We start from the raw sequence: 12,025 nt of genomic DNA, 5'->3' as shown, positions 1-12,025 counted from the left end.
AAAGAGACGCAGGTGGTCAGCAATAATGTACTTGTACTCCACAACTGCCATAGCACCCTCCATTAATACAACAGGCCCTATGGGAGCCCAAGTTAATGCCTTCGTAATATCATACTACTGCCACCGGCCTGCGTCCGAGTGCATGTTTCGAGCAGCAGTTCTCCTGGATGATGATATATCCAGACACGAACATCGGCATTGTGTTACAATAAATGCTATTAAGCATACCAGGGAACACGATTACAATGTTCATGCCGCCATGTCCAATGCTATCGTAGTTATTTATGTCGTTGGGTGAGCGTGGGTACTTGTAGAGTCGTGCGCTGTGCATTGTTTAACAACGTTTAGATTAGATTAGTACTTGTTTCATAGATCATGAATGCGACACTTCGTAATGATGTGGAACGTGTCAGGTTAATAAAAGGTGTCCATACAAGATATTACACTACACAAAATATTACATGACACTTAATATTTTTATTTTATTTTATTTATTTATTTTTTGGGAGCGGGGGGGGGGGGGGTGGGTGGAGGTTTGGGAAATTACCCACTAACTATATCCAAAAATTCATCTAATGAGTAGAAGGAGTTACCACTATGAAATTCTTTTGATTTCCTTTTAAATGCTATATGGCTGTCCGTCAGACTTTTGATGCTATTAGGTAGGTGACCAAAGACTTTTGTGGCAGTATAATTTACCCCCTTCTGAGCCAAAGTTTGATTTAACCTTGAGTAGTGAAGATGATCCTTTCTCCTAGTGTTGTAGCCATGTACACAACTATTACTTTTGAATTCTTTCGGGTTGTTAATAAGAAATTTCATAAGTGAATATATATATTGTGAGGCTACAGTGAAGATCTCTAGCTATTTAAATAAGAGTCTTCAGGATGATCTTGGATGAGCTCCAGCAATTATTCTGATTACACGCTTTTGTGCAATGAACACTCTTTTACCCAATGATAAGTTACCCCAGACTATGATGCCATACGAAAGCAGAGAATGAAAATAGGCGTGGTAAGCTAATTTACTATGATGTATATCGCCAAAATTTGTAATGACCTTAACAGCATAAGTAGCTGAACTCAAACGTTTCAGCAGATCCCCAGTGCGTTTTTTCCAGTTCAACACCTCATCAATGTATACACCTAGAAATTTTGAATAATCTACCCTAGCTACCGATTTCTGATCGAAGTCTATGTTTATTAATGGTGTCATTCCATTTACTGTGTGGAACTGTATATACTGTGTTTCGTCAATGTTTAATGAGATGTGTTCAGAAAGCAGGTAAGCCTCCGACCTCTACGTTCTTTGATAAAGTGTGGATGTCCTACACTCTAATGGCCACTCGTGGTTTCACCGTCCTTCAGTCACATTCCATACACGCTCACTAGAACAGCTCCGCCGTTTCCGATATACAACTTCCCAGACGTCGTGTTAATTCACGTATGGTAGCTTTAATGATTTACCACGTCATGTACCCGCGGCGCCACAATGGGGCGTTTAAATTCGGCATAAGCAGCTGCCTAGCTGGTTTTACTCATGAGAGAAAGAGAGTATGTAATGAAGATCTGTGTTCATACTCACTATTATAGAATCAGATACAAATTAATAGAATGGGAAGGATGCAGGAACTAATTTCAGCAAATATTTCCAAAACAAACAAACAAATATAAATAGGTTGATTTATTGGAACTGAGTATTCAGTACATTTATGCTTTCTCGTAGTCGATACCCAGTATAAAGGCGTTGTAGCTTGTCTTGTAAGGACCAGCAGATATATCGATAGATGAGTATGTAGGGTATGTGTAGCTGCCACCGTACGAGATTTCGAACAGGTAATATTTGGACGGATCGGTCTTGTAGCTGATAGGCACCCTGAGGAGCTGGAGAGGTTCGGCTACTTCCGAGTAGGTGGCTGTGGCCACGACCTTCCAGTCGGACACGCCATAGGGAGTCTCGCTCATGGTGATCGTGATGTCCTGCTGCTCCGGGCCCATCTCCAGAGTGGCGTAGTTGCGCACGTGGCTGCTGAGGTAGAGCGCGTTCACCTGGTAGGCGCCCGTGTAGTTGTGTGGGGTGTTGAAGGCGCCCATGCAGCATTTCGCCTCGCCCTGGTAGCCCGCCGGGTCGTGGAACAGTACCGTGATCTTCGGGTACGAAGCTGAAAACACATCACGTCAGCATTAAGTGGCAGCCAGCTGTTATCTAGTGTGACTGGAATGTAAAGTAGCACAACAGACTGAAACAAACACTAAAATTATCTGTCGGCTGCTGTATTTACAGTCACATATGGGACTACTTGCTAAATGACGATTATAACTTTGAAGGGAAGCAAAAGACTACAATTGTTTTAAGTGACGTATTATGTTCAAAATGTGTGTGAAATCTTATGAGACTTAACTGCTAAGGTCATCAGTCACTAAGCTTACTCACTACTTATACTAAATTATCCTAAGGACAAACACACACACCCTTGCCCGAAGGAGGACTCAAACCTCCACCGGTATCAGCCGCACAGTCCATGACTGCAGCGCCTGAGACCGCTCGGCTAATCCCGCGCGGCGACGTATTATGATTCGACTGAATAACAGAGCGTAGTTCAAACAACAAGGGTAAAAACAATTATCAGAAATAAATTTTACAATGAAACTTCTCTTCCTCGAATGTTCCCTCCAAAGCCACTTGCAGGACGGATATATTTCTTGATAGGAACGACCGCTTAGGAAGGCAATAGAAATAGTATCTCTTTCCAGTCTGCTGCTTTCTTTGTATGATGTAAGATGTCGTTCTATAATTGTCTGTAACTATTTCACATACGGAACAGTAATATGTTATGACGAACTGGTTTTTTTTTTTTATTTTGCACGAGGGAGTTGCTATGCTATAGGTTTTGTAATTTGTTCCCTGTATACATTCCATAGTTATAGTTTATCAAATTGTCTCCCATGTTGTGTATTACACATTTATTAATATGTGGTTTTACTAATTTCTACGAACATAACACAAAATTGCAATATAAGTTAAGGCCCATTCTCCTCAGACAGTCTATAAAATAAGCGACTTTTACGATTTAATTTTGGAAAAACTAAAGAAGAAATCTACTTAAATCGTTTTGCATGTAATTTATTGGTTACTGGACACTTTCTGTTTATTTACTTATTTTTTTAAGAAATTCAACTGTCACATGTACTGTACAAAAAGAGATGTCGCCATAACAGAAGTCTTGCTGTCTGCATATTTATCAGAAATCAAAAAACAAACAACTTTCTCGATCTATAGAACAGTCTGCACGGAATAATAATAAAATGGGGCCATTTTAAACAAAGATGTTCTGTCGTGTGATTTTCATCATTTTCTCGCAAAATCTAATAAATAAAATAGAAAATTTGCCTATTATTCCATGCGGATATTCCTAAGGAGTAATCCAGCCAAATTCCAGTAAGATATTTTTGTTAGCGTGCCCGAATTCCATTCCATCAACTTTAGATACAGTGTATTTCAAGCTGACGAAATGGACTGCGCTAGTACTAACAAAGATCTCAAAAAACAGTGCTATTAGTCCATGCATTATTAGATTAATAAAATGGTTTATTTTTTTATTTCATAAGATTTTCAGAGTGCAGGACTGGAACAGAACATGGGAGCCTTGCTAATGACAGAATTTCTTTAAAAAAATCAGATCACTTAGTCCAATAACCAATAAATAATGTACAAAAATATTTATGTTGTTTGCTTCATTATTTTCTCCAAAAAATCGTAGAAATCGCTCAATTCATAGGCTGACTGAGGAGAATGGAACCTGAAGAGGTTGAATATTGTAATCTGCGTAACGACGTGCGAGAGGGATCGAGCTTAAGAAATATATCGTTACGTGAAGTGTCTGGAGAGAAATGAGTAAGAGACATTGTTGTGTCGTGTGTCTATTCGTGGTTGCAGTTTTGAGATAGTTGGTTGGTTGGTTTGGAGAAGGAGACCAGACAGCGTGGTCATCGGTCTCATCGGATTAGGGAAGGATGGGGAAGGAAGTAGGTCGTGCCCTTTCAGAGGAACCATCCCGGCATTTGCTTGGAGTAATTTAGGGAAATCACGGAAAACCTAAATCAGGATGGCCAGACGTTGAATTGAACCGTCGTCCTCCCGAATGCGAGTCCAGTGTCTAACCACTGCGCCACCTCGCTCGGTTTGAGATAGTTGTTTCTGTATAACGCGTGCGGTTTCGATATTTACGGCGGAAATGTAACTAAAAACCGAACATAGTACACTGCTTCAGACTGTAGACTAACAACTCGAAAAATAAATTTGAAAAGTCGATTTTCATTGCGCATGGTCACGTGACTGCTAACTGGAAGGTTCTCACTGTCGACAAAAGAAATGTTTTTCTGTCGTCATAAGGTATTACTCAGTCGCAGTAATCTGAAAAACCGTGTCATCAGGTAGATGATGTTGTTGAGAAGGTGAACCGTAGACTAATTGAAATCACATACTCTTTTCACATTTTCTGCTAGAGTGCTTGTGCCTCTATCTGGATCCTTCTTGAAGATTTACATCTTTCTGGCTAACGTTGTTGTCTTAAATTCGTTCTGAGTTTTACTGGCAGAACACTTAGAAGATGCAACAAATCCTTTTTTAAACTGTCTACACAACGCCTCTCTGCCCTCTCCTATTTTTATTTTTAGAAAAAAATTCAAATAAGGTGAGCTCATTTACACCATCGTGAAATAAGGGACAGAGTGTCACGGATTCTGAGTATAAACTCTAAATTATTTTAAGAGCTTGTGAAAATATTTGGTAGCTTTTTTGAATTTTAAAATGTATTGGATATTCTTTGCATCTGATAATATGATCGGTGAACTATAACTGCTTCATTGGCCGGCCTTAGAAACATTATTTGGAGTTAACTTTCATACGAGTACTCGTCCTTGTAGCAAGCTTGTATTTCGTGTTCTGGCCTGGGTACAGTAGTTTATTTTGAGTCTGTTATGCATTTTACAAATTGAGTATTGCTGTGGGGCAGGGGATCCCTACCAAATAGGACCGAATGAGTACACTGAAAAACTATCGTTCAAAATGAGGAAACCAGCTGCAAGTGCGTCAGGCCTTCCGTGACGAATTTTCGGGCTCAATTTGCAGAAACAGTTAGCAGTACGTGCCTGCTACGATTTTCCCCCGAGGCACTCTGTAGCTATAGCTACATTCATGTCATACGCAAAGGTCATCATCAGTTTAACCTTTGATTGTTGGCAGCGGAATCTTTTTACGCTTGGAGAGTTGGAACTTTTCCAGTGTGAAGACAGAGACTTCAGTTCTGTCTCAAAATCTCGTATCCAGGTTTCATCAAATGCAACAGTCCTTTTCAGAAACCGTTCGTCTTCTATTCGATAATATTGAACCTTCTTCTCGATAATCCTGAAGCATTCTTCTGCGAGTCTTTTACGAGCTGCTTTCTACTCTTCACTCACTCATATCATGCGGTTCCAATCCGGCAGCAATTTTACTCATCTTTAACTTTTGAGTTAAAATTCTGTGAATTGAAATGACAGACATTCTGGCCTCATATGCAATGTCCTCACATGGTTTTCGTCGATCGTTCCTCAAAATCTCGTTAACAATAACCTGATATGTGTTGTGTGTTTCAGTTGATGGCCTTCCACTTTTTGGCCTGTCCTCAGTACTTACCTGACCTCCACGGAACGAACAGACGAGAGTGTAAATAAAATTTTCGAAATAGTATTTAAGTTTAAAATCTGTGTGCTAATTTAGAATTTCGTACGGATATTTTCTCGTATGAAATAAATTTCCGGTTCTTCGAGAATATTCATGGTAAGTCCTTTCGGTATTTTGTGTAATCTTTCTAACGCAGTTTCTATCTTCTTAGCTTTGTGGTGTTGAGTTTTCTTATGTAAATAGAAGCTTGAAGGACTACTATCACTGTTTCTAATGCGTTCTTTAAATCTGCCTTTAAAAGTTCGTCCGGTTTGGACAGTATATAAATTGTGGGAACAGTCACAGGTGATTTTTTTATATTCGAGAAGTGGCATATTTTGAGAGTATGGTTGTGCTCGACGTAGTAGAATAGGAAAAGAAATAGTCTTACAGTAAACAAAATTTGCAAAGACCATAGATATAATTTAAAGGCAACTAAGAGGAACGTAACGTAACATCATCTCAGGTAAGCTTTATATGCTTTGTAAACACACAGCATCGTAGTAAACACCTGTCAAAAAGTCTGATAAAACGTATTTTTACGTTATGCAACTACAAAATGTAATATCCTTATCAAGATACAGCAGAAAAAAAGTCCAGAGATGCAATATGGTTGTCATTTCCAACCAGACGTAAGTACCAATGGAATTGTAAACATAAAACAGACCTGATTTACATATAAATAGTCTTACCAATGTTACTTTCGTAGTTCTCTTGATAATGCTAATAAACCGAAACAGACCTGTCGAGTAAAATATTTAAAGAAATGTATTAATGTATTACCTTATTGGAGCTCAGTTTGGAGCATTCAGTTTCATACTGTCTTTTAGTGACATGTACTATGTTACGGGCCCAACGGACCGAAAAATATCTAAATATTGCCAGTCAGCAGGACATCCAAAGAAGAGCAACGCATTTCGTTACAGGTTCATTTGGTAAGCGCAAAAGTGTCACTAAAATGCCCAGCGAATTCTAGCGGCATGCGGTGCAAGAGAAACATTCTGCATCATGGTGTGGTTTATTGTTAAAATTCCGAGAGTGAACGTTCGTGGAGGAGTCAACCGGTATATTGATTCCTTCTTCGTACAGGCCTATCTCGCGAAAAGAGCATGAATATAAGATTAGAGGCATCCAAGCTCAGACGGAGGCTTATCAGCAGTCGTTCCTCCCGCAGATCATTCGCGACTCGGACAGAAAAAGGGGGAAGTGAAAGTCGTCAGTGGTACACAGAGTACCCTTCACCACACACGGCAAGGCATCTTACGGAATATAGATGGAGAAACACATCTCTCTCCTCCCCCCTTTCTAATGAAACCCGCGATTCATGTCTGTTCACGTCTCAAGTGTTTACGTCAATTCAAGTGTTGAAAGTGTTCTGTTATAGACTAAAATGAGAGAAGCTTTGGTTTTAAATTTAAATTAATGGAACGCAGCTTGCAATAAACGGAGACTGAAACTGTATTTCTTACTACAGATTTGCAAATTTTTTTCTGGAACATGTGTTATCTCTCTCAACTCTCTCTCTCTCTGTCTCGACCTCTTTCTCTTCTAAATTTTGCCTTTTTTTCTGTATGTTTTAAGTTTGCATTGTTTTTAATATAGTGTGATATTATACTTACATAAATTGTTGGTAGTTGTTATATTAAAGATGTATATCCACGTTTAAAAATGTGTTTCCTTCCGATGCATGAGAGAGCTTAAAGGCCCTAACCAAACATAACTGAAACGCACTGCGGTATTAAAAATGCACTAAACTATCGTTCCAAGACCACAACTCAAATTTCGCTGCTGTGTATTTTCATAACAGTTTTCTGACTTTTATTTATTGGTACAACAATATGCACATAACTTGCTCCTAGATAGTCACAATAATTGACAGAAGATTGAGACAGCGGATCATTTACCACTGCCAACAGCTGCGATCAGCAACAGAGCGAAGGCGTGTCTCAGCATCGTGACTGTCCTTGAGCGTCTACACAAGGAAGGAAGGAATCTGATGGTTCTTAGATCGCTGCCACCACCTTATATACTCTGAGCTCTCCAGGTGTGACGTCCGTCGGCTGCCTCTTCACCGTAACTGTGCTGCGTCATTCACTGACGCATGTGTAAAATTAAGCTTTTAATGCAGCAACGCTTGGGAAACTTCGATAGGCTCGTGAGTAGCTTCATAGTCTCTCTTTATATAAAGTAACAAGAGGCTTTGAGAGCTTGGGTAATCTGATTTCCATTTGTGACAGATAGCCAGGCGCTAATAAGTAAATGCAGCTACGTTATACGACTCTACAGCGTTTCTCTCTTGGTACAGTGGTTATGCAATTCCAAACTGCTAGTTTGCATCGGTTTATGGGCGCAGCCTTATTCCGGTGGTCATTTACACATACCTACTTTTTAAGTATATCTCAAACAGGCAAGAAATGGTCCAGTGCTAGATACTCCTTGTTCCAGGTATTTTATTGCTATAATTTACAGCTATGCTTCCCAGATGACTAGGTTAATCTTTACTAAAGATGGATGTATTGTTCAGAATATGTGAAGAACTTTTGCCCTTCCTTCGACGTCCAACTGTAAAAATTCATCATGTCACTACAGATCACCTACCAAAGAAATTTAAATTGTTGTCGCCAGATAAACAAGATCCAGATGCAACCTGTAATCTTTCCTCAACCATAACGAAATATGCCCGCGGTAAACGTCTTTCTTTAACTCATGACGATACAGGTACACCGCATATGCCGAATAAGTCGTCAGCTCCATTTTGTATGTAGATAAATCAAAACACTTTCACAGGTGCAAGGCTTTCAATGTTTTTTCTGGGCTCATTGTCCCTGAATTATGTTAAAATAGTTCCCATCCCTCAGTTCTCACCGGTGCTTCCGTGAGCTTTTTCGCAGCTGGACTCCCTCTTGAATCTTCCAGCCCGTGAGGTATTCGGCTGAAAGTTTGCTGCCTCCATGACGGGTCATCACACGAATAGCGCGCTCTACCTGGGTGATGAAAAGTGTTTAAAAATGTTTCTTGTTACGTTCTACTGGCATATTACTGAACTGTCTGTGCTAATAATACACATTACTTTCCAGTGTATGTTATGGTTTCCGTTTTTGGGTTACACATTTATTTGTTTGCGATGCAGCAGTGCTGTATAACGGGGAATATTTCTGATATAGGACAAATCGTGAAGCTGTAATCGGAAATTTGAAATTACTTTTTCGATTTCTGTAGGGATGGATGTTCGTAGGAGCAAGACCAAATAGGTGCTTTTGAGTCATGGCTGCTCTTATCTCTATTTGTATACATCTCAGAAAGTATCCCAAGAACTATACACCAGGGTCATCACAGAGACTCTCAATTATTTGGTAAAGAAATCGCCAGAATGTAGAATATTTTGTAATGAACCTGTACTCTCACATACTAAGCGCATTTTATTTCGCCATTGCCATGTACTTTTTCAGTCAACATTAGTATTAGTGCATTCAAAATTCGAGACAAAGAAAAAATTGTCATGATAACTTGTCAATGATAAAACATGAAAGTGATTCGGCTCTGAAGATTTTATTTGCAGTTTAATTAGATGAAGATACTATTCGTTTAATGAATTGTACATTTACACAAATATTTTGAGATGTTCTCAATTATTCATAAATCCATTCATTATTTCCACAATTCATGGAATGTGGACTATAAAGTTATCAACAACTGGCCGGCCTCTTCTATTGGGGACAGCTGTGTGCTGAGAACGATCATTCTTACAGTGGATAACTGTGTTTTTTTTCATCGCTGACTGAAGATTCGGCAGAGTGATGTGTTCCACATTGCCCGTAACTTTTGCAGGAGTATCAGCTTCAGAATGAATTTCATCAGGAAAGTCACTTACGTCACTTTCACGATTGAGGTCTTCCAAATTTCTTCCATATAGCATCTGCCGTTAGTAAAATTTCATTTCCACGTGCCTTTCTCACATAAAAGAAATCACTCTCAATGATTGAACAGTTACGCAATGTGTATTCCAAGTTACAGTGACCCTTGAGAACATATTTCTGTTAAATTAATTAAACAGCGATGTCTCACAACTTCGACCGTCCGTTCTCTACTAGGTCTCACTCCATGCTGAATTAACACTGGTGAGCCAAAACATTATGACGATTTGCTTAGTAGCTTTTTTGTCCCTCTTTGGAACGAAATACATCACTGATTCTGCGTACTAAGGATCTAACAGTTTGTTGGTAGGTTTATGGAGGCCTATGGCATTACGTGCCTACGCACACGTCATGTAATTCGCCTACATAACGGTCTGTTGATTTGCGTACGCGATGATTGAGGCCGAGAGCGGCCAAATCCATAGGACTAAACAAATTTGGTCGCCCGGATATCAACGTGACTTCTCTGTAATGCTCCTCGAACAACAGTAGCACGGTTGGGGATCCGAGACACAGGCAGTTATACTGCTGAAAGAAGATATCGCCGTCGAGGAAGACATCAACCATGAAGGTATGGAGGTGGTTTACAGCTGTCAGCGTGTGTCTTCGATTACTATAACAGGTCCAATGTGAGCTCAGAAGAATGTGCAATACTGCATCCACCAGCCTGTGTCCTTGGCGTGTTGCACTTTTCGAATTGCAGCTCACCCCTATGATGGCGTTTGTGGAGACGAACATCCACCTATGGTAGCAAAACTGTGATTTACCCAAAGAGGCGACACGTTTCCATTGATCCATCATCGTATCTCGATGGTCCCGTGCCCACCGCAATCGTAACTGATTATGCCAGTGGGTCAACATGTGAAAAAGTAGGGCTGGTCTGCTGCGAAGCTCCATGTTCAACAACGCCCGATGAACAGTGAGCTCCGAAACACTTGTGCGTGCACCAGCATTGTGCTCTTTCGCCACAGATGCCACACGTCGCCACACATCATAATTCACAGAGCAGACAAGCCTCTAAAACCCATGTCCTGTGAAGAGTCGTGCACGTCGAACCATTTAGCGCCTAGTGGTAGTTGCACTGTCCTTCCCCCTCTTTCCATAGATTCTCACGACAGTAGCACGTTTACGTTTAACCACCTTCGCTGTTTTGAAGATATTCATTCACAGGCTCTGAGTAATAATTTGTTGCCATTTGTCAAAGTCGCTTATCTCAGTGAATTTGCCCATTTGTGGTCCATATCGTCGCTAGGGTGATCATACGTCCGTGTCTGCTCCCTTACATACTTTTGTTACTGCCTCACCTGCCCGCAACGTTACCAGGCGGCATCCAACGTCGAGGTAGGCAGTGGATATGTTTTGACTGATTAGTGTACATTGGTGGTGGCTGGCTGTGTAAGTTCGGTGGCTCATTCACAGTAACAAAACGAAAAATTCCGGAGTCAGGCCGACCCTCCTATACACCTGCAGGGTTAAATATGTTTGAGGCAACGCAGAGACGAAAATGATCCCAACGGGTGCACTTGTCACTCGAAGCGTTGCAGGGACCAGTACAAGCTCATATATTGTAGGAAATGCATCCGTATCGCACCCAGCCAATATATCCCGAACAATTATGATATGGTCCTACTCAAGTCTGGATTTATCGTTAAGTAGGAATGGGAGTGGGAGGGCTAGACCAAGTTCCGGGGGATCGAGCGAGACAGGCTCCGACAGAGATAGCGAGTGGCGCACCTCAGAATAGGCAACTCTCTCAACCCAAGTACGCACCCAAGGTACTGGGTACAAGATCACGATTGGGTGCGGAACATCGAAAACCAATGTCAGCCCTGCAATGGTCATAAATACAGATGTTTCTTGTCTTCCCAAATCTTAAGTCGGGAGAGTGTATGTAAAAAGATATACCAAAATTATGGTCACTACGCAATCAAACCAACAACCGGGGCGCAATTCTCAATAATGATAGTTTAATTCTCGGACCTGTTGCGATGTACATAAAACTAGAAATAATGTAATCAACCAAGCAAAAAGCCCAGAATCCTACAGCTGAGGGCCGTAAGATACCACGTAAACCTGCTGGGGTAAGACTATTAAATGCTCAGAATTATTTTACCTTTTAAATATTAACTGACATAGATGAAGGACTACAACAAGATAATCGTTGCAGCAACAAGTAGCAGGTGTTACTGGCAACAGTAATACTTAGTCGCCGGACCTGCTGCGACCCGGCATATACATACATTAAAAAAGTAGAGTGTTTAAACACTCTAATATATATATATATATATATATATATATATATATATATATATATATATATTACTGACAACGCTAATAATCAGTCACCAGACCTGCTGCGACCCGACATATGCATACATTAAAGGGACTTAAACCGCAACATATATATA

General features: G+C 40.4%; 1 protein-coding gene across 3 annotated transcripts in view; it reads right to left on the bottom strand.

The window, feature by feature from the left end:
- The window catches only part of LOC126456335 (uncharacterized), a 42,461-nt gene extending 34,766 nt beyond the window's left edge, over nucleotides 1–7,695 (bottom strand). Inside the window, exons 1-2 of one of the 3 annotated variants that reach the window (XM_050092086.1) lie at nucleotides 7,608–7,682; nucleotides 1,871–2,161 (exon numbers count right to left, since the gene is read on the bottom strand). In XM_050092086.1, the coding sequence (XP_049948043.1) occupies nucleotides 1,871–2,161; nucleotides 7,608–7,656 (340 nt within the window). In that variant the 5' untranslated portion in view covers nucleotides 7,657–7,682. Of the gene's footprint in view, nucleotides 1–1,870; nucleotides 2,162–7,607 lie in introns of all 3 variants that reach the window. The other 2 variants (XM_050092088.1, XM_050092085.1) reach the window with 2 other exon arrangements.
- Nucleotides 7,696–12,025: the final 4,330 nt, after the last annotated feature.

Source organism: Schistocerca serialis, chromosome 2 (genome assembly GCF_023864345.2).
Source record: "Schistocerca serialis cubense isolate TAMUIC-IGC-003099 chromosome 2, iqSchSeri2.2, whole genome shotgun sequence".
Lineage (NCBI taxonomy): Eukaryota > Metazoa > Arthropoda > Insecta > Orthoptera > Acrididae > Schistocerca > Schistocerca serialis.
The sequence above is the reverse complement of the archived record's forward strand: the minus strand, read 5'-3'. Positions and strand labels throughout refer to the sequence as shown.